This window comes from Amblyomma mixtum, chromosome 10 (genome assembly GCF_055824585.1).
Source record: "Amblyomma mixtum isolate Tamu chromosome 10, ASM5582458v1, whole genome shotgun sequence".
NCBI classification, from domain to species: Eukaryota; Metazoa; Arthropoda; class Arachnida; order Ixodida; family Ixodidae; genus Amblyomma; species Amblyomma mixtum.
Genome location: NC_143021.1, coordinates 140,383,050 through 140,403,279, shown reverse-complemented (window position 1 = coordinate 140,403,279; position 20,230 = coordinate 140,383,050). Strand labels below are relative to the sequence as shown.

The 20,230-nt window shown below is 45.4% G+C and overlaps 1 protein-coding gene across 1 annotated transcript in view; it reads left to right on the top strand.

Moving 5' to 3' along the window:
- The window catches only part of LOC149327113 (RRP12-like protein), a 33,109-nt gene extending 15,103 nt beyond the window's left edge, over positions 1–18,006 (top strand). Inside the window, exons 18-28 of the mRNA XM_089564788.1 lie at positions 1,827–2,043; positions 4,020–4,177; positions 4,596–4,687; positions 8,460–8,618; positions 11,976–12,133; positions 12,281–12,391; positions 12,471–12,532; positions 16,209–16,272; positions 16,356–16,390; positions 17,578–17,657; positions 17,860–18,006. Coding sequence (XP_089420914.1) covers positions 1,827–2,043; positions 4,020–4,177; positions 4,596–4,687; positions 8,460–8,618; positions 11,976–12,133; positions 12,281–12,391; positions 12,471–12,532; positions 16,209–16,272; positions 16,356–16,390; positions 17,578–17,657; positions 17,860–17,875 — 1,152 coding nt within the window. The 3' untranslated portion in view covers positions 17,876–18,006. The remainder of the gene's footprint in view (positions 1–1,826; positions 2,044–4,019; positions 4,178–4,595; positions 4,688–8,459; positions 8,619–11,975; positions 12,134–12,280; positions 12,392–12,470; positions 12,533–16,208; positions 16,273–16,355; positions 16,391–17,577; positions 17,658–17,859) is intronic.
- The last annotated feature ends 2,224 nt before the right edge of the window (positions 18,007–20,230 follow it).

Below are 20,230 nucleotides of genomic sequence, written 5' to 3'. Positions count from 1 at the left end.
AATGTACAAAGTGAGCACAATAAAGTTCAAAACACACAAAAAGTAACAAACAAAAAAGGAACTGTCAATGGCACTTTAGGAATATTCAGGTATTATGTGTCTTCCATGGCAGTTATAAAACTTTGAATTGGAGATGAACGAATGGAACCAGGTTGAGAATTCCAGGCTTCTATTGAACGGGGAAAAAAACTGAATTTGAACAAATTAGTACGTGCAAAATACGGTATTAAATTTAGCTCGTGATGACTTCTTGTAGATGATAATGGTGCAAAGTTAATGTAGTGGTTAACTGAGAGCCTTACCGAGGAATTGACGATACAATGTAAGAACTTTAGTGATTCAGTGTGTGACGGGCGGAGAGCGTGGTTAAATTCAATGAGAGAAGTGTAGAAGAGGGTGAGAAATCGCGATCATAACGATGACATATAAAACGCACAGCTTTTTTCTGGACTGCTTCTAACATGTTAATTTCGAATTGCTTATACGGGTTCCACACTACAGCTGCGTAATCAAGAACAGGGCGGATTAAAGTTTTATACAGCAGTAACTTTGTGTCTTCTGGTGAATTTGGTAACGTGCGCCGTAGGTAACCTAGTTTTTTTAGTGCTTTATTACATACGTAATCAATGTGATTAGACCATGACATGTTATGCGTGAATATGACACCAAGATATTTATACTGAGAAACCCTATCTACTACACGGCCATTGAACGAGTTATTAAAAAGGGAAACGGAAGACTTGTTACCAAAAGACATGAGGACGGTTTTATCAAAATTAATTCTCATTTGCCAGGTGCTACACCAACTACAAAACCTATTAAATGACTCTTGAAGATGGCGATGATCATTAGGGCCCTTAATTACTTCGTATAAAACACAGTCATCAGCGTAAAGATGAAGGCAGCAGGCAGCTCGGAGCTGCGCTCCACACGAGCTGCCTGCTGCTGTCAGTTTGAGGTGGCCTTTGCCCGGCCTGCTTATTTTGTACACTTCACTATCAAAGGCCTTGTGATGGTGAAATTGTGTGGTGGTAAGCCAGTTAAAGGTTGGACCTTTTGTGGTAAACTAGAGACAAGATTCAAAGTAGTGTGGCTTCTGTGTGAAGCAGGCCAGGCCTAGCAACAACACGCGAACAGAACGCTACTATGGCACGTATTTCGCTGGCACCAGAGCCTGGCAGACAGTGGTGGCCACTAGCGTGGGTGTACCCTGTTCTGTAGCAGTGTTCTGTCTTTTTGGCTCTGAGGCACTGGGGTGGACGTGTCCGCATCCGCTCCCAGCAGAACATACGGCGGCAAAATTATGCACACATGAAAAATGTTTTGGGGGTGCGGCGCTTACACGAGTATATATACGGTAGTAACCCACCTCTTCACAAGAAAATTTAATGACAAGACACCCAGCCTAATGTTGTAGTTGCTCAATAGTTGCTCATTTAGATGGCAGTGTAGTACTCGAGTTTAAGGATGAGTCCAGTTACCCGTCATTTACTGGAGTTGCAACAGTTGCAGAGAGGGATCAGTGTTTCACACGTGTCACTACGGACACAGTAAAAGTGTGTGTGTGTGTGTAGCAACGAACATGCTGCATGGCCTCCGTCCACTGTGATGGATGGAGGTACAGCAGACGAGGCACATTGCAGTGTTGCTGGCATGCACAAAGCTAACAGATGGAAGCTTTCGGTTTTGTGTAGGAGGTGATGTACTCGCTGCATCATGCTGGCATTATTATGTTGGCATGTTGGCATTATTATGCAGTTCGAATTAAAGAGCTTTTACTGTGTTGCAATTTCCAACAGTTTTCAAATGGCTTAATCTGGATGCAGGCGGTGTTATGCATCAAGGTGAACGCCGGCAAGGTGCGCCAGGCAGCCTACGAAGTTGTAATAGGCGTCGGGAAGGCTCTGATTCGGTGGAAACCTGACGATCCTGATGCGGCAATCAAGGAGCTGGTGTCTCAACTGACGGCTGGTTTCACCGGTGGCTCCTACCTAGTCAGCTGCACTATCCTGGCTCTGGCCACTGCCCTCTACGAGTTCAAAGGTGTCTGGGCAAAGTTCTGCCCCCCCCCCCCCCCCCACTTTTTTTTTTAAGTTCTGGCACACAAGTGCATTTCCTGGACGCTGTATTAAGGATCTCTGACACAGCTTTCAAACTCTGATCTTTGCAATCCAAGCTGTTCATTTGACTCTTGACTCCTGTTACGTCATTTTTACTCCTACCTATAACTAGGGGCGGGGCTTCGGTTTAAACAAAAAAACAAAAACTATGAAAGTATGCTGAATTCAGTTATCGAAATTCAGTTTTAGTCAAAAAGGATCAGTATCCTCGGCATGCAAAGCTAGCTGGCTGTTCAGTAAACTCTGTCAAAGTTGAAAATTAATGAACTAGAAAAGCGAGGGGCGTGATACAGTGGTGGTATTGTTGGATGAGCAGCTCAGTTATGCGATGTGAAGGATTTCTTCTGTGGTGTACAAGCACTGTTTGTTCACTATCATCACTCACTCAGAGCAGTTCGCCGGTGTAGAAGGTTCATCAACTGCATGTAGGACTAACACAAAACCATGAATCGGTGTCGGGGGAAAATGTATGTCCTGGCTGCTGCGACAGTTGGGAGTGGCAGTTCCATTGCTGCTGTCAGTATACAGACCACATGACGCCCCACTCTCTTCCTCAGCCCATTGTGAGAGCTCGATGATAACGTGTCAACCTAGTTCTTAAAAGTAAACTTCCACTTCCGTTGTTGCGATAGCAATTCCTTCTACAAGCGTTAGTGACTTTTGACCACACAGGATTGTCACACACAATCGCCAAAGAAAGTAATTCAGCCGTTCAAAATAATCACCTCTTTAAGGAACCTCAAAGGGACCTGGGAAGTATACAGAGAGAACAAGCAGAATGGCACATTATGATCACCAACTTTCATTCTGAAATAAACACCGGATTTTCAATCCCGGCCGCGGCAGTCAAATTTCGATAGAGGCGAAATTCTAGAGGCTGGTGTACTGTGCGATGTGTCTGCAACTCCAGGTGGAGGAAACTTCCGGAGACCTTCACTACGGCCTGAGTAGCTTTTGGATGTTGAACCCCATAAACCAAACCAGATGATTGCACAAGGGGTGACTCTTCATGCTCAAGAAATTTTGATGAAAGATGTGCCTGATGCGCTGCATTCAGCTTGCGTGGTGGCTTCCCCGCATTACTTAGATGCGAAGGGGCGAAGCATCTTTAAACTGACGAATATATTTTGGTTACTTTTGTCATTGCTGATAGATGCGTTACAAAGTTCCTTTAGCACTTAAGACAGAGCCAAAGCGTACTAAATTCTGCGGCGCTAAAAAGGATCTGTTCAGATCTTGTGCCAAGAAATGATAATCATTTATGGAGTGAAATTGTCGACAGATGTCTTTGCACCTCATTGAACAGTTCATTTTTCAAAATGAAGCAGTTTGGATCATACGTTTTCCCGGATAATACGTTTTTGCCGCTTTTTTTTTTTAAATGTATCGTTGAGGTTTTACTGTAATGAGTTCTTTAAAAATGCGTACAGCCATTCGTTGCGGCAACAATGCCTCACAACCACAGAGTAGAAAATAGTTTTGACCAGAGGTTAGTCAGTAGGCCTTTAATAAAAAAAAAACATCCAACAAACCCTGGGGCCGTCGTTCCGTTTAAGTGGGGATTCTGTTGAACTGACTTTCATTTATTGAAACTCTGCTGTATTAAAGTGGCCTCACGAAGCCTTACTAGAGTTCTACGAAGCCAGTACGAAACTTGGACAACAGTCATTTGTAGCTTGAAGCCATAGACTGGCAGGCGCCTCCCAAAATTCTTCAGCAAGGATGTACTGGAGACCACAAATTTCATTTTTATCTATTCCAAATTAAGAAGTGTGTGCTGCCTTTTTGCCTTTACAAATGTTTTCCATTTTGAATGTAATGTATATCCATTCAGAAACTGCCAATTCTCTTCAGAGGGCCTGAATTTATCTTCATCAAATGCTTTGTTTTATAATGCAGGTGCCTACAGCAGAGCTATTCTGAATGCTGTGATGGAGGCTGTCCAGATTGTCATTTCCTCACCAAATCGTGAGATAGTGCAGGCAGCTCTTCACTTTGTGCGGATGCTGTTTGTGATCCTCAGCACTGAAGAGCTCTCGGAGCATTTGCAAGAACTGGTGAGTTTAAGGGAAGTGCTGATGGCACTGTGTTCCTGGTGCAGACAGCTTGGCCTCTGACAGCAGACCAAGTGCAGATAAAATTTAACCTCCCCCGCTTCTTTTTGCGCGGTAAAGAAAGTTTGTTGCATAGTTGTAATTAGCGTCACTCACTAGTCTCGGAACAATCCCTCTAATAAATTTTGTCAGTTCCTGTTCATTTTGTTGCTGTATCCTATCTAGCATTTTTCAAACTTCACTGGACCCAGTATAGCTTCATATGCAGCAAAGGTTGACTGCCTATGCATTTTTTGCCATATCCTGTTAAATCTTGTCTTCATAAACCTTAGATATGTTTACGGATATGTGTTTTGTTTGTGTAGTCAAGGTACGTGTAAAAAGCAAGGTCAAACTGCATTTTGTTGCATTTATCTATCAGATTCCCAGCTTGTGCTGTATGTCTGAAGATTGTCGGAAACACTTCCGCCTGAAGCTGAGAGACATATTTGCCAAACTGATTCGCAAGTTTGGGTGAGTATTCGTTCATCGCCTACTGCTGCATTTCAGTACCTCAATTTTACTAGCTTGTAGCTTTGAGGGATACTGACACAGTAAAACCTTGTTAAACCATAGCTGGCTGGAGCTCGAAAAAAGTATGTACTAAACTGTAGCATGGCTTAACTGAAATGTTTTTTACACGGAGCTCCATGTATCCTGCCAGGAGTGGGCATCGATCGGCATGGGGCATGTACTACCTACGGCTCGGGCAACTGTCAGGCAAAGCATATAGGCTGGCATCGCATATGAGTCAATACACCAATTTCGAGTGGTTGTTTTTGAGTCTCATATGCAGCAGTATATCGTATATTGTGCGTTATACCCTTTGAATTCCTGAGGGAACGATCTACATATCTCGCATGCCGGCGCTGGTTTCTTTGTGCCACATTCGAAATCTTCAGCTTTTCTCTCGTTCTGAACACTTGGTGTTTCTGTCCCAGCTTCAGCAAGACGCGGATGTCGAACTCTCGACACACTCTGCTGAAGGGCTACTGCCTGGTTGGTTTGTTGGCTGTATGACTTGGCCGTCATTGCGTCGCAATAGTCTGCCGGGCTGCCCTTCGGGACAACACAACCACCGCGATTTCTTCACAATTGTTGTTTTGTAATAGTCTATGTTGCAACAGTACGTGCTAAGTGATACGTATGCGATAAGCTGTTGCAGTTTATGAGGATACAAAATGCATTATTTTCAATGGGAGCAGAGTCGGGAATTTGACTTTTCTACCCTTAACACGAAAACTACTGTTTAAGCGGGTTCTTTTTAACAAGGTTTTACTGTACTGTCAAAACTTGTACAGCGGACTCTCATGTTTCAAAACGAAAGTTTGTTGTACCTGGAGTTCGTTCCATGTGAAACAAAAGGATGGCACACAGACATAAGAGCCTCCCACATCACAACTTAATGAAGCATTATTTTGAAAAGAACTTATTGATGGATTCTCTCAGTCATTTAAACAAACCTGCCGTAAATGGACTCTTCTAGTGCGGTAGACTCGCAATAATTCAAACTTTCAGTTAATTCAAACAAGTTTCAAGATTTTGGTTGGCTGGATATATTTTCAATGCATTTTAAAGCCGCTTAATTCATGCTGCGATTTTTCTTAAATTCGGTTAATTCAATCTTTTTAGCTTGCTCCTATGCTCTCGGCACGCAAAAGTGTGGCAACCGAGGTTGGCTATGCCTATGTCATGTTACTGATGGCACTTGAGCAGAAAATTCAGCCCTTCCAACCGGTTAACTCAGACACCGACAAAAGGGGGGGGGGGGGGGGTTGTCATGCTGAATGGAGGTGCTATCAGAGCGAGCCAAGCCCAGCTGTGCGCCAGTTCGGGCAATAACTGGCATGTCGCTGGTCTTTTTTTTCTTCTTCTTTTTAAAGCGGCTCGCCGTTTGGGTGAAAATGTTTTCCTTCTTTTGACCGCATGGACCAATAACGTGCACTCGTCATGAGCTGCTTGTGCGGTCGAAGCCTTCTTATAACATGGACACCTCCACTTGTAAGGAGGCTCCACCGGTGCTGCATCACACCTGTGCCAGTGGGCATGCTGTACACAGTGACGTAATTGCGAAAAATTATCATTGCTGCACAGTTTTCTCTTAAAGCAGATGACCATTGCCTATTTTTTCAGTTAAGTTTGCTGCTACGCAAAACTGTTTCTGAAAGTTCTTTAGCCGTTCGACTATTCGACCTTTCGATAATTCGGACCTTTTTTTTTCTTTCGGTCCTTTTAGATCTTAATGTGGTTTCTTCTTTATTGGGAAGCCAGTGCATTATTGCCTTTCACCCATATTTTATGCTGGACTAGAGCTTCTAGCTATATTTCCTTAAAGAAATAGGTCCAAAATATTATTTCTATGCATACATATCCATAAAGCAAATCACATTTAGTTTTGGATCCCTTATCTCTTCTCTCGATATGCTGAGTAAAGTCATGCAAACTCACTTTCAGTTTTGCTACACAACTTCATGTTTGCAGCTTCATTTATGAAAGGACCGGAGCAAATGCTCTTTCCCCTTCATATAAAATACTGGGCACTGTGGCAGTTGGTGCTGTGGCATGCTTAGACGTGCAGATTTATTTATGGCTGCATAGGTGGCGCTTGCTGCTCTTAGTGCATAGCGTGAAACTGGGGATTGAGACGTCTGTGGTGTGCAGGCCACGCGCCGCCACTCACGGTGTCTACGATGGGCAGGCTGCACGTAAAGCCCCTCAGTTGCGGTGGCGCTTTTTTAAGTAACGCCAAACTTTGAAGTGCACCACTGCTTTCTTTCCGTATCTGCATATGGCTTTTCCAGTTCCGATTTCCGTTTTCCGCCGCAAGTCGGTGTCCTATTTGTACCTGCTCGCGTGTAGGAAACTCAATCGCCTCGATGCATAGTACTTCAGCGTTCGAGCAAACCTTGTGTTATCATGCTGCTGTGCTGTTTCTCAGCCTCTAGAAGACTAACCGACTTGCTTTGCTATCGGATCTGATCCCTGTCCCTAGGCATCGGTCAGCTTCGTAGCTTCCAGACAGCAATATGGCGATAAATGTAAACAGCAGCGATGCAACGCAGCCACACCCCGCCGCGGCAGAGCGGTTATAACGCTCAGCTGCTGGCCCGAAAGATGCGGGTTCGATCCCGGTCATGGCGGCTGAATTTCTTTGGAGGAGAAATTCTAGAGGCCCGTGTACTGTGCGATGTCAGTGCACGTTAAAGAACCCCAGGTGGTCGAAATTTCTGGAGCCCTTCACTACGGCGTCCCTCATAGCCTGAGGTGCTTTGGGACGTCATACCCCCATAAACCAAACCAAGCAACGCAGCCACAAACTTGCCCCGAGAACGTAGAAGCAAAATGGCAGCGCTTCCTTTCATCCAAGACCAGAAGTCTGAAAGTTGTGCGAGGGGGAAGAGGTGTGGGAGAGGGGGGAGGTTGACACTACTTTACGTGGTCGGCAGAAAACGTCATGGGGGGACTTTAGGTGCACGTTGCCACTTGGTGCTGCTGCTCACAGTGGGATGTGGTATTTGCGTAAGTAGTCACTGCTCATGTGTTTGGAACATCAGAAATTCTGCACAATGCACTCCAGCCATGGGGACTTTACGTTTAGCCACCTAGCATTATCGGAGTACCACTCTGGCCAGTGCAACTTCACCCTCCAGACGCACTAAACATAGGCTGTCAAAATGCCAGCTTGTGGTGAAGCACTATCGCAAAGTGACATTGGTGATATTGCAATGTAACACCAGAGTTCGTATTGCATGCATCTCTATGGAATAAACATAGACAGAACTGGCTCACAAAAACATAGCAGCTGGGAAAACGCAGCATCTGGGAGCATAACAGCATGGTTCTGCTGTATTTTCAGCTGGCTTATAGGCAGCTAAGGTTATTGGCATAGCACAGCTGTATGCCGTATGTGCACAAGGGTTTGCAATGGGAGCATCTGTCAGCTGCAAAGGAGTGACAATCAATCGAAGCAGTTTATTCACCAGAAAAATCTGGTTGGTCGGCCTGGGCTAAAAGCTGTGAACACAGCTTGACAAAGGCCCAGGGCACCATTGCACCTATGAACACCTATGAAGAACCCCATGTAGTCAATGTATGTTCACAGCATTAATTTGGCATGCTGTACGACTTTCTGCACCTGTGTTCTTCCCTAATGGTGCAGCAGTTGTAATGGATTCCATGGTTGTGGATTCATTCCTGTGAGCAGGTTGCATGGGGCTCCCCTAACAGCACCCGTTTTGATTGCCAGGTATGAAAACATTGTGGGACTGCTGCCTGGATCGTACCGAAAGCTGGCTGTGAGGATCCGCAAGTTAGAGCAGCGCAAGAAGCGAAAGAAGAAGGCCAGAGAGCTACGGGAAGATGATGTGGCGAACTCGGCAGTACCTGGGAAAGCCAGTGCTGAAGGGTAAGTTGCTGCGTTTATTGATTTTGTGCTGCGAAGTGCTTTGCAATTTAAGCGGCTTGACAAAGTTAGCCCATGCAGCCTCTAGATCTTTGCTGTGATCACAGTACGATTACTAGCTGAGGCCTGGCCAAGCTTAGGAACATGTTGCAACTCTCCGGGTTCTCTTCCATGTAGTACTGGCAAGTGAAATGCTTGTCTGTGATGCTTTTATTAATAGAAACGAAAGGCTATGCTTTGTCTGAAAGCACAAACTCGTACCAGCTAAGCAAACTACCATTGAAAGGAAAGTGTACCCTCTGTAATAAAATTTTTTGACCATAATGCAACTCTCCAAGGTGTTCCATTACACAGTTGGTTTGTATTCTTGGCAGTATGTCATTTCTTATTTACAGGAAAACTTTTGTTTTGCTGTGCTGCGCCATTATAGTCGGGCATCTTCCCAGAGCCCACACATAAGAGGACATTTCCCACACTCTCGCATTGTAATGAAATTGCTCCTTGCGCACTGAGCCTCTGTACAGCTCACTGTGCCATTTGGTGGTGCACATAGAAATGCCACCTCATTTTGGGTGTAATAGGCAATTTAAAGGTGCACTAAAGAGGAATCTGAACTCATCCTTTTATCATGGGAACTCGATCTACATGGTCCGAGCATTCTTAGAAACATTGAATTATTGTCCTGTACGGCCGATTTGATTAAATGTCCTGGCTCCCGCCTTTTTAATTCACTGCTAACGGTAGGAGGAGTCAACGAATGCATGGAGTGCCTTTCAGGCAGTCGCGTGGTGGCTTTGCTTTCGCTTTTATTTGGTTTTTTAGGTTTCCATGAATAAATAGGTGCAGTCAGACAGCATAGCTGCAAATTAGGCCCACGGAAATAAAAATGCGCGTGGACTCTCTGGTTTCGGCGATCTCCATCTATCACTCTGCCGATGGCAGAGCAGCAAGCTGACACGGGACTGGTGTTAAGGCATTCCACGCGTTGGTTGACTCCTCCTACCGTCAGCGATGAGTTCAAAAAAAGACGGGAGCCGGGACGTTTAATCCGATTGAAATTAGGAAAATCGGCTGCACAGGAAAGAATGCTTTTTTTGGCCTTTTTGGCCTTTTTTGGCCTTTTTATTTTGGTCAGATTTTTTGCTCTGTTTTTACAGTGTGTAAGGTTCCATAACAACATAGTAAAAATTTAAAGCTCGTGGTGCAAGTATTTATTTACAGGTATGTCACTATAGGACATTAGGGCTCGGTTGGTTCAAAATGCGAAAGGGGCCGCATTGTTATGTTACCACCCCTTATGTAATACCCCAGGCATGGGGCCTTTAAGGAAATAAAATGAAATTGGTTACCACAATTCATAACACAGAAGTGAATGAAAAAATTTCTTTATTTAGCAGTGCGGATAACTCTAAAGAAGTTTGTTTTACTTTGTAAGGGATAGATTGATCTTGCAGTTGCCACAAAACACGCCGCTCTCTCCTGTTAACCTTGAGTTATGTCATTTTTTCTCGTTCTTATTGCTGACGGGCTTGCGTTCCAGGTGATGGATGAGAGAGAATTTCTAGGAAAAGTCAAACATGCTGCATTGCTGCATGAGCGGCAGTGTGTGAGGTGCCTGCATTGTCATTTTCAGGCTCGATCCCAACACTCACCTTCTAGGATAGTGAAAATTTTAATATTTTGTCTATTTGCTATGAGGAATATTCATGTCAGCAGTCCAACAAGCTCATCACTGTTGGAGTATCCGCAAAAAGGCTAGCTGAACTTCCTCTGAAAGATTGCCTATAACCACTTAACGGCCACCACTGTCAACCGTTGAGCCCTGGTGATGTCAAAATTGCACATGTCAAAAATGTTGCAACGCAGCTTCTACGCATTCAGGAATATTAACGGCGTGGATATGAGCTTGGATAGAATTAGTGGTTAGTGAGATATGTACAAATTTGCTATGCCTTGGCTTCTTCACCCCATGCCTATCATGCTGCTGTGTCTTCTTCCTTAGACACCGCAGCTGAATAAAATGCGTAACAGCGATGCTGGTAGCAGCAGCGATTCTGCCAGAACTGTCCTGTTAAAAATTATTAGCATATTCGTCCGTTACAGAGGTGCGAGCAGAATATTTGTGTTGCAGTGTCAATTGACACCACACCATTACAGCATGATCGTTATCATAATTACCATAAAGTAGGGCTTTATAATGTATTCCGAATAATCAAATTGATTTTCAATAGCTCTCCGAGAATGTGATTTTAAGGAGTTTTATTTGGGCTTTTCATTACAGGCCATTAACATAAAAAATATCAGAATCTTATCACCAAATGTGCATTTTATGTGGTGGTGCTGTTTTTAACATTTGCCTCAGTAAAACTATATTGCTAAAAAAAACCTATGAATAGAATTTACAAAATTGGTATAAAATGTAAAAGCTAGTGAATATAGAGTCACTGCACAGTTGTACTCCTCTCAAATAAATTGATACCAAGCTCATTTCAATTTCCCAGGGCAAACCAGAGAAAAAGCCCGTTAGGCAGAGCTAGTATTTGTAAAATCACGAACAGAGGTAAGAAGACTTAGTCTATGTGCACTGATTGAGTCATAGGAAAATGGCTTCAGCATTGGCTGCATTGCTGTGATGCCATCTTTAGAAAGTGCTAAACGTAAGGGTGCGTAAGTAGCTTTTAAATGGAAGCAAAACGGCGGTTGAAGAGCTGTTCGGGATCGCGTGGAGTGGAACGTCATTTCAAATCTCTCGTTTCGTTCTTTGGTAGCGTGACTCTCGAAAATATTCATTTTTTTTTACACTTTGGGATAGTTTTGAGGATGGATATTTTTTGTGATCTCATGACCCGCATCCCCGCTTAAAGGAATGCAAAATGCAGTCGCATGTAATTAGAGGTAGTGAAGAGCAAGGCGGATAAGGCATTAAACCTGCATAGGTGATATCCTAGTTGAAATAAAGAAGACATGGGTGAAGCATTCAATGTAAAGAACAGATAAATCAATGGTCGAGTGGGTAATGGAGCAATTCCGAGAAAAAGTAAATGTTGCCGGGAGCAGCAAAGAGAGATGAGATTGTGAGGGTGGCAACAGCTGGTGGTGGAGGGTAAGTGGAGAACAATGGGTGAGGCCTTTGTCCTGCATTTGGGCTGATTAGTGGAAGGCCCACATTAAAATAAGTTTATGCTGTTTGAACTTCTGGGTGGCATATTAATACCTCACTCGAAAAAAAAATGTAGATATTAGGTAAAACAAAAACTGCACTAGTTTACAGAAAAGTTTACTTCCATGTATTGTCTGAAAGTACAAGAGCATGCAAGTTAAGTGCAAGATCATTGAAAGCTGCCTTTGATCTTCTCTTAGGATAGAGCAGATTTTGCAGAGCAGCAGTGAAGATGAATCAGATGAAGTTGGCAACAGAAGCGGAAAGACCAAAGTGGCTGCAGGTGCATGGATTGAGGAGCAGGGAGAAGACGACATTGTCGACTTCCTGGACACATCTGCTGGAAAACAGATACTGTGTATGTGTTCGTGAATGTCAGGGCATTTTTAGTTTGCCTTAAGATTAAAAAACATGCCTATTTTCGCGCAGTGTTTACATAGTTCCTATAGCAGTCCTTAGTAGCTTCTAGGCATCGTAATATTTACGTGTTGCTTATCACATACAGCTACTGACCCCAAGGCAGCGCCGAAAAGCAGGGAAAAATGTCCCTTTGAAGTTACCAATGATGGGCGACTGCTTATTGTGGATCCAGAGTCTGCAAAAGCTCAAAAGAAAGGTGGTGAGTGGTTTGTCATTGGCTCAGACTGTGGGCACTATGTGAATTCACTGATACCATCAAATGTTGTTCTTTGTAGAGCCAGCAAGTGACACTGAAGAAGCAGCTAACAATCTTCTGGAGGCACTTTCTCACTACAAGGTCAGTGGCTGTCAACCATATAATTACCTGGAATCGTGGGAACAGAATTGTTGCATCCTGAGAACACTGCTTAAAAAAGAGGTTTAAAGGGACACTGAGGAGAAATTGAAGTTGGCTTGTATCAATAGAATATACCAGCTCCTAACCATGAAGAGACCAGTTTTTTTTTAAACAAAGCTTTTGTAAAGTAGAAAAGAACAAGAACTAAAATACAGTCAGGCCCACTTATAACAATACTGGTTATAACAATATATTGGATATAACAATGCTCAGTCACGGCACTGTCAGCTTTATCATATGTTCTATGGTAAAATAAACTGCTTATAGCAATGCTTTCAAGGCATATTATTGGTTATAACAATTAAATCTGGTAACAGAGTGTCAACCATTATAGAAAAAAAACATGGAAATGCTACAACCACACCAGCAAAATCATGCTTTCAACACAAGCGCACGTGTGTGGGTCAACCAACGGACTGAGCCGGCACAGCAACGCCGTGAAAGCAAAAGAACCCGTGACCATGCACTCGAAAACGCTGCCACCGGGCGTGCCGAGGATGCCTTCGTGTTGCAATGACACAGGCAGGAGAAACGACGGATGCGTTCCCCTGCGCAAAAGGCCCATGCAGGAAAGAAAGTAGGGAGCATCGTAGGGGGCTTTGGCGGAGCAGTCCATTATTAACGTTTCTGAGAGGTGCGTCGCTCCAAGCTACGGCTGGCACCAGCAGCGCATGAGTTACCCCATCTTTCTCTATTCTTCGCTAACTTTCCCGTGGTCCCCGCTTCTCAAATTTCACGTGTCCCAGGGTGGCAGGCGTTATTGTGTCAGGCGAGCTGCTCCATTGCTGCATTGGCTATGCGCGCCATGCGTACTCCCAATCAGTCAGTGCAGTGCGCGTGCATACAGCCAGCAGTTTTTCTCTTGTCAGCTCTCCCAGCACCCTTGGCTCTGAATGCTTCTTGAATTTCCAGTAAGAATCACTTCTAGAAAGCCGGCTTGATTCCTGTGACGTGGAGGTGCGCGAAGCTCCCGCCAGTGCAGTGATAGCGGTGCTTTGGTCATTGGTGAATGATGAATATTTATCCCACCCCTGAGGTTCAAATTAACGAGATTTTACAGGCATTAGAACAATCAAACCCCTCCGGGTATTTACTGTCAATAAATGCTGTGAAGTTTGTCATCTTTCTTTTTTTTTGGCACAACCCTGTTATAACAATTAATGGTTATAACAATGGTATTTCCATGGCACTTGAATATTGTTATAAGTGGGCTTGACTGTACAGGCATCGTCACCACAGGCAGGTCTTGCAAGTACAAGTGTAATGACGAATAGCCAAAAACAGTACTAATCTGAGGCTGACAAGTGTACATGAAGGTTACGCGCTTGGATATGTTTTGTTTGGAAACCACTATACTCAGTGTCATACATAGCAGGCAACGCTGCAGAGGCTGCGGAAGTAGCGCGTCCGCGAAATCATTTTACTCCGCCACATATCATCTGTTCTCAAAACTCTGGCGAATGTTTGGACAAAAACAAGAGTGATATAATAGATGTGATAGCATTGAAAATCGCGGTCAGCGTGTTGCGGCGCTTAATGTTCAGGTCCTGTGGCTATAATTTTTACTGAGTGTGAACTACTTGGATGCGGATTGAATAGGAGCAGTTTACCCTGCCAACCGCATATCATACCGTACGTGTAATTATTGCATCTTGAAATCTCTATACAAGTCTCGGCACGAAAGTGTCGAAAGAGGCAAAACAGTCCAGGAGGTGCCAGTCGTGTCACTTAAGGTTTGTCGCAATGAAATATATATATGTTGAAGCACATTCGGCTGCATGGCGAACTACTTTTTGGACACAGACTTAGCCTGCACGAGCAGGCACGCTAGCTTTGGCAACGTTGCCTGCTATGTATGAAACGAAGTATAGTGCACTTTTATCACAGAAGAAAGAAAGACTGAAAAAAGATAACCTGAATACTAGAAGCCAAAGAAAGCCGATACTTGGCGGAGCAACAGGCGGCCAGCTGAGTTTCGGTATGTATTGGTGCTTCACGGCTATGCGCTTTCCATGCTCACATGGTTCTGCGCTTTGATTTAAAAGTGCAGATCAGAGGAACTTTCAAGTGCCCTTCTTAAGTACTCCTCGGATGAATTTCATGCTGCGGCGTACACCTGCGACTAAGAAAGCACCATGTCTAGCTAATGTTGCACCAGCCTCCACGTCAGCAAACGCACTGCTCAGCATGTTCGCTTCGTCAGGGTACCAAGACTCTGGGTGGCACAACCAGCGCAGCGAAGATTATTGCAGAATCTAAATGTCCTTACGTACCAGTCTCTACTCGTCAGTCGTGGCAGTGACTGCTGCCGGACCAGTAGCTTGGCTTGCTTCAGACTCCTAGGTGCTCGGACTATCCTGCTAGACCTGCCACCTTAGTCGTCAAAAGCAGCGCTCACTATATGGGGTTGAGTTGACTGAAGTGTAGGCCACAGTTCCTTGCGAGAACTTCGCTGCTGGGATCTGGATCCATCGTGTCGCTGGTGCAAAAGTAAACGAAGTGACGGTAGCGACATCCGATAGAAACATCTTCAATGTCTGGCCAGCAATATTCATTTCGGCTGCTGCTAGGCTGCACCGCTCTCAGCCAGCTATCATGGAGGCCCTGTTTACATCACTTTTCAGTTATTTTGTCATCAGAGCGGCGGGGAAAAATTATAATGTGAAAGCATTACTACTAGTCCCATTACGAGAAAAGCCAGTGGCGCATGTGTGTGTACTTGCAAATGGTACAGAAAATCCCAGTGATGGCAAGAAAAATAGGGTGACATCATCAATCGGCTGTATGATGCACACAAGCCGAGCACCGCCACTTCAGACAATTCTGTACATGTTGTTTGTCTATATATACTCTCCACAGGTCGACCTCGATGTGGGACGAGTTTTTTTGGTACACAAGTCACAAAATTGCATCACAAAATTGTGATGCAAGTCATTTGTCGTGCAGTGTTCCAGGTGGTCATAAGATTTCTGATTGCCTCTTTGCATATAGCTTGCATGTGCTTGTCAAGTTGGAGGCTAGCTTGCGACAGGGATTCGAACCAATGACATATGCACCTTCCCAGGCTTCGTAATCAGAATTGTGTTGCAACCGTTTGCTGTACAGTGTTCAGAGTGGTGTTGTAAGTCACATTTTGCCCCTGGATCCATTGCGGCCGGTTGTGTGTTCGTGCCTGAACAGTGAACCATCAGTGCTTTCCCATTCCCTCGCGTGAGCAGTCTTGAGTGTGTGTGTGTGTGTGCTGAATTTTTTCAACTTCGAATCCAAATCTTTTAACAATAAGTCATTTGCTGCTGGATAGGCAGCAACAAAGCTACGAAATGCCACCGATAATTTTGCTATAAAAGATACAATTGTCCTCAGTGTCCCTTTCAAAGCTGTCAGTATAAGACAAGATCATCCAAGCCATGTCAGTCATATAGCGTTGCCTGTCTTAAACCTCTTCTGCACATTTCCTGTTGTGCTTGAGAGTTATTAGTGCTCGTACACTGTTTATATTGTTTGTCTTGAGTTACTCTGGGAAGAATGAGCATGCCTGTTAGTCTTTCAGAAATGTCCAGACAAATAAGTAAATTCTGGGCTAGCATTAATAATCCTAGGTTAACATACGTTCTAGGCCAAGAAGCGGAAGATGCCACTGGATACAGGTGATCGTGCCAAGACATCGGGAACAGGAAGTGGTATGTTTATTCAATTTTTGCCGGTGCGCTGTGCCAGTGGACTAATACCTACTATATATATCCTCCTGTTCGTTGTTACGTAGGTGGTGGACCCTCCAAGAAGAAGAAAACAGACAAAGTAAGGAGCCTGTATAAAGCATGCACGTGTGCTTCCCCACCTCTTGTGTAGGGTTGTGCGAATATTCGAATTTGGTATTTGAAGTGATGTGATATTCGAAAACTTGGGATATTTTTGAAGTTTGAGAATTCAGGACTATAAGCTGTTGAAAGAAGCAGTCGATGGTCCTATGCATGCCCTGACCCTTGAACGTGATCATACCAGTCTGGATGTCTGCATGTGTCTTGCATACGGCGCGGCGGAACAAAGTCCAATTGCGAAAGCGAACATGCTGTGGTGGGAACTGTGCTGCATCTGCTGTACGGATGGCCTGAAAGATGAAGATGAAAAAGATATGAATGCGGAAATAGTACAACATTTCAGAGGCAGGCACTCTGTCACCGTTAGCTTCCATATTTTGTGGTGTTCCAAGACACCAACATAAGCCAGCGATACATTGTTTACATCCTTCAAAGGTTGAAATCGGAGGTGAAATGCCAGTTACTATAGGTGCTGCGATAAGACCTTGAAGCGTTTTGACGCAGGTGCACAGTCTTCGCTTAGAAGAGCTCAGCCATTTTCTTGTACTCGTGATTTTTGCACAAGGGTGCGCCGTCGCGGTGCTTCTCCGCACCCTTTTCGCATATTAGGATGAAAGTACTCGCCTCAGAAGAATACTTTAAACATGCTCTCTACAAAGGAAAGGTGCACCCCACGCCTCTCTGCACGGGGAAGAGAGCATCCTCTGGTCTCCTCGTGCTGGCCCATGCTGACCAGTCTCTTGTCTGGAGCACTGAAGTATGCAACGTTACGAGGTTGGTCCATGCAAGGACCCAACCCAGAAGTCCCGTGTCTTCTGATTGGTACACGCAGTAGGTAACAAATAGCATGGCTTGAGACTGATGATTGAAGAATATAGACTCTTTTGATGCGGCTTTTAAGGCTTTTTAAAGTTTTCATTTCAGTTGCGTAGTGAATTCTACCAACCCATTCTTTCGTCATGTGCTATTCCTATGTAATCTAATCTTTGCTTTGAACACTATTCCCTTCAGATTAAAAATTCACTATTCAAATATGCCTACAAAAAAAGGGGGGGGGGAATTAGTCTGCAGTTGTGCTGATGTGGATGCTAATTGTAATAATTCCCTTGTTTGTACTAGATTGCAGTAAAGACGCCTTTACAGTTGACTTATCACTTTTATGCGCAGGCATCCGATGGTGATGCCAGGAAGGGCAGATTGGAGCCTTACACTTACGTGCCATTGAGCAGGACGTCACTCAACAAACGGTAGGTTACAAACAGGTTGTCATTCTTCCAGCATTGTTACAAGTAAAATGTCTATTAAAATTTGGCACTTGCAGTTCCGAAGTACCCTGCCAGTGTGCCTGAAGAGATTTGACGCAGTCAGCATTGCATTGTGCTTGCTATAAAATTGGTGCTCATATGCATTACTAAAGTCTTTTTGTTTGCGTTTTGGATTTGGTTCCAGGTTCAAAAGGAAGTGATGTGTTCTCCAGTCGGAGTCTGAGGCAAAACTGTTTATTCAGAGAAAGCTTACAAGCGGGGCAGACAGTCGGGATAGAGAGAGAGAGTGCAGAGAGTTCAGTGTCCGCGTGTAGCTTCGTACATGCATATGGTACGTGCCAGGACCGAAGAGCTGCGGAGACGCGGGGATGAGGTGTTGAGCGAAATACGATGCTCAGGCCAGACAGAAGGTACTATACGGGAAGCGGCGCTTCGAGCGGCAGTAGTGCGATACACAGTTGGAGCGGCAGCACCACGATACACAACACTCCTCTCCCCTTAGACGTAGTAGTCTCGGAGGTGAGAAGGAAACTTCCTCTCTCGGGCGGAGCATCGAGGAACGGTGCCGGTCGCCGGAGGAATTCTGTCGGAGGTGTCCGTGTTCTCCGAGTTGGAGCGGCTGTGCCCGGGTTCTGGTGAGTCGGCGTCTGGCTCGGCCGAAGTGCTAGTGGGTTCTTCGTCCTGGTCTTCTGACTCTGAATGCGGCTCAGGCATTTTGAGTTCAGGTGCACGGTGAGAAAGATCGGGTAGGTTATAATCCCTCTTTCTAAGGTGGTCGACGTGCCTACGCCAGGACGTACTGTCCAGGAGTTTGACTTCATAGGACACAGGTCCTTTGCAGGAGCGGATGATCGCGGGAAGCCACCGAGACCCATGTGGCGAAAAATTCCTAGCAAAGACTGAGTCACCAGGCTCAAACTTGCGGGTTGGTGCAGCGCGGAGTTTCTGCGACAACTGGTCGCGTCTCAAGTTGCCTTCCTGAGAATCAGGGTGCAAGTAGTCTAGGGCAACCTTTAGCTGACGCGAGAACAGTAGCTCCGCCGGGCTTCTTCCTGTAGTCGTGCAGGGCAGCAAGTGCTACTGGAACAGGAAACGACTGAGCTGAAGTTCGATGTCGCCCCCTTTCAGTCGCTTAAGAGCTTTCTTCGTTTCCTGAACGAAGCGTTCGGTCTGTCCGTTAGAAGACGGGTGGTAGGGTGCGACTAAAGCTTGACGAACGTTGTTCCTGGCGAGGAACTGCCAGAATTCAGCTGATGTGAATGCAGAACCGTTGTCAGATACGACGACGTCGGGAAGTCCGTGTGTGGCGAACAGCCGTCTGAGTTCTCGGACAACAAGTGCAGCTGAAGTTGTCCTCACCACAACGACCTCTAGCCATTTTGACAACGAGTCCACGACGATAAGAAATGTCTTGCCTTGGACTGGTCCAGCGAAGTCCACGTGCAGCCTAGACCACGGTCTCGTAGTCTGCTCCCAGGGATGGACTGCAGCGCGGGGTGGAGCATTCCTGGATTCTTGGCAGGTCTCACACGCACGGACGGTGTTCTCCACATCGCTGTCGAGTTTCGGCCACCAGACGTAACCTCGCGCGAGTCCCTTCATGTGAACAATTCCTGGGTGTGATGAGTGAAGTTGCTCAAGCACTTCCATGTGGAGTTGCGGTGGAATCACGACTCGGGAGCCCCACAGAATGCAATCACGATAAGCGGAGAGTTCGTCGCGGCGCACGAAGTAAGGTTGGAACTGGTCCTCTACCTTTGCTGGCCATCCGGTACGAATCCACTTGAGTACTCGCGACAACAAACGGTCCTTCCTTGTCAGCTGAGAAATCTTGGATGCATCTGCAAAGGCTTCTGGGGGGTTTTCGAGCAGCAGGACATCTGTCATGATGGGACTTTTGGCATTTGTGGAGGGCAGCGGCAGGCGGCTGAGTGAATCAGCATTGCCCATTTGACGTCCTGGTCGGTAGATGAGCTCATAGTCGTACTGTGCGAGGAGTAAATTCCATCGAAGCATCCTCGGTGAAAGTACGCTAGGTATTGGACGACTGTGATGCAGCAGGCCCAGCAACGGCTTGTGGTCAGTATAGACCTTGAAGTGTCTGCCATACAGATATTGGTGGAACTTCTTGACACCGGAAATGACAACCATAGCTTCTCGGTCTGTCTGAGAGTAGTTCCTTTCGGTCGAGCTCAAAGTAAGGGAACCGAATGCAATTGGAGATTCTTGTCCGGTAGAGTCTTCGTGACTAAGGACAAATCCTGTGCCGTAGGCAGACGCATCGCAGGCAAGCGTGAGCGGCTTGTGCACGTCGTAGTGGACTAAGACATCGGATGTCTGTATAAGTTCCTTGGCGTGCTTGAAAGCGTCGGCTTCTTCTTTGCGCCATCTCCACGTCTGATCCTTTGCAAGCAGACGGTATAGAGGCTCGAGGGCGTGAGCTGCACCGTGCAAGTATCTGTTGTAGAAGTTGAGCAGTCCGAGAAAAGACTGAAGTTGCTGCTTGTTCCTTGGACTGGGAGCTTCTTTAAGGGCTTCGACCTTTTCTTCGGTCG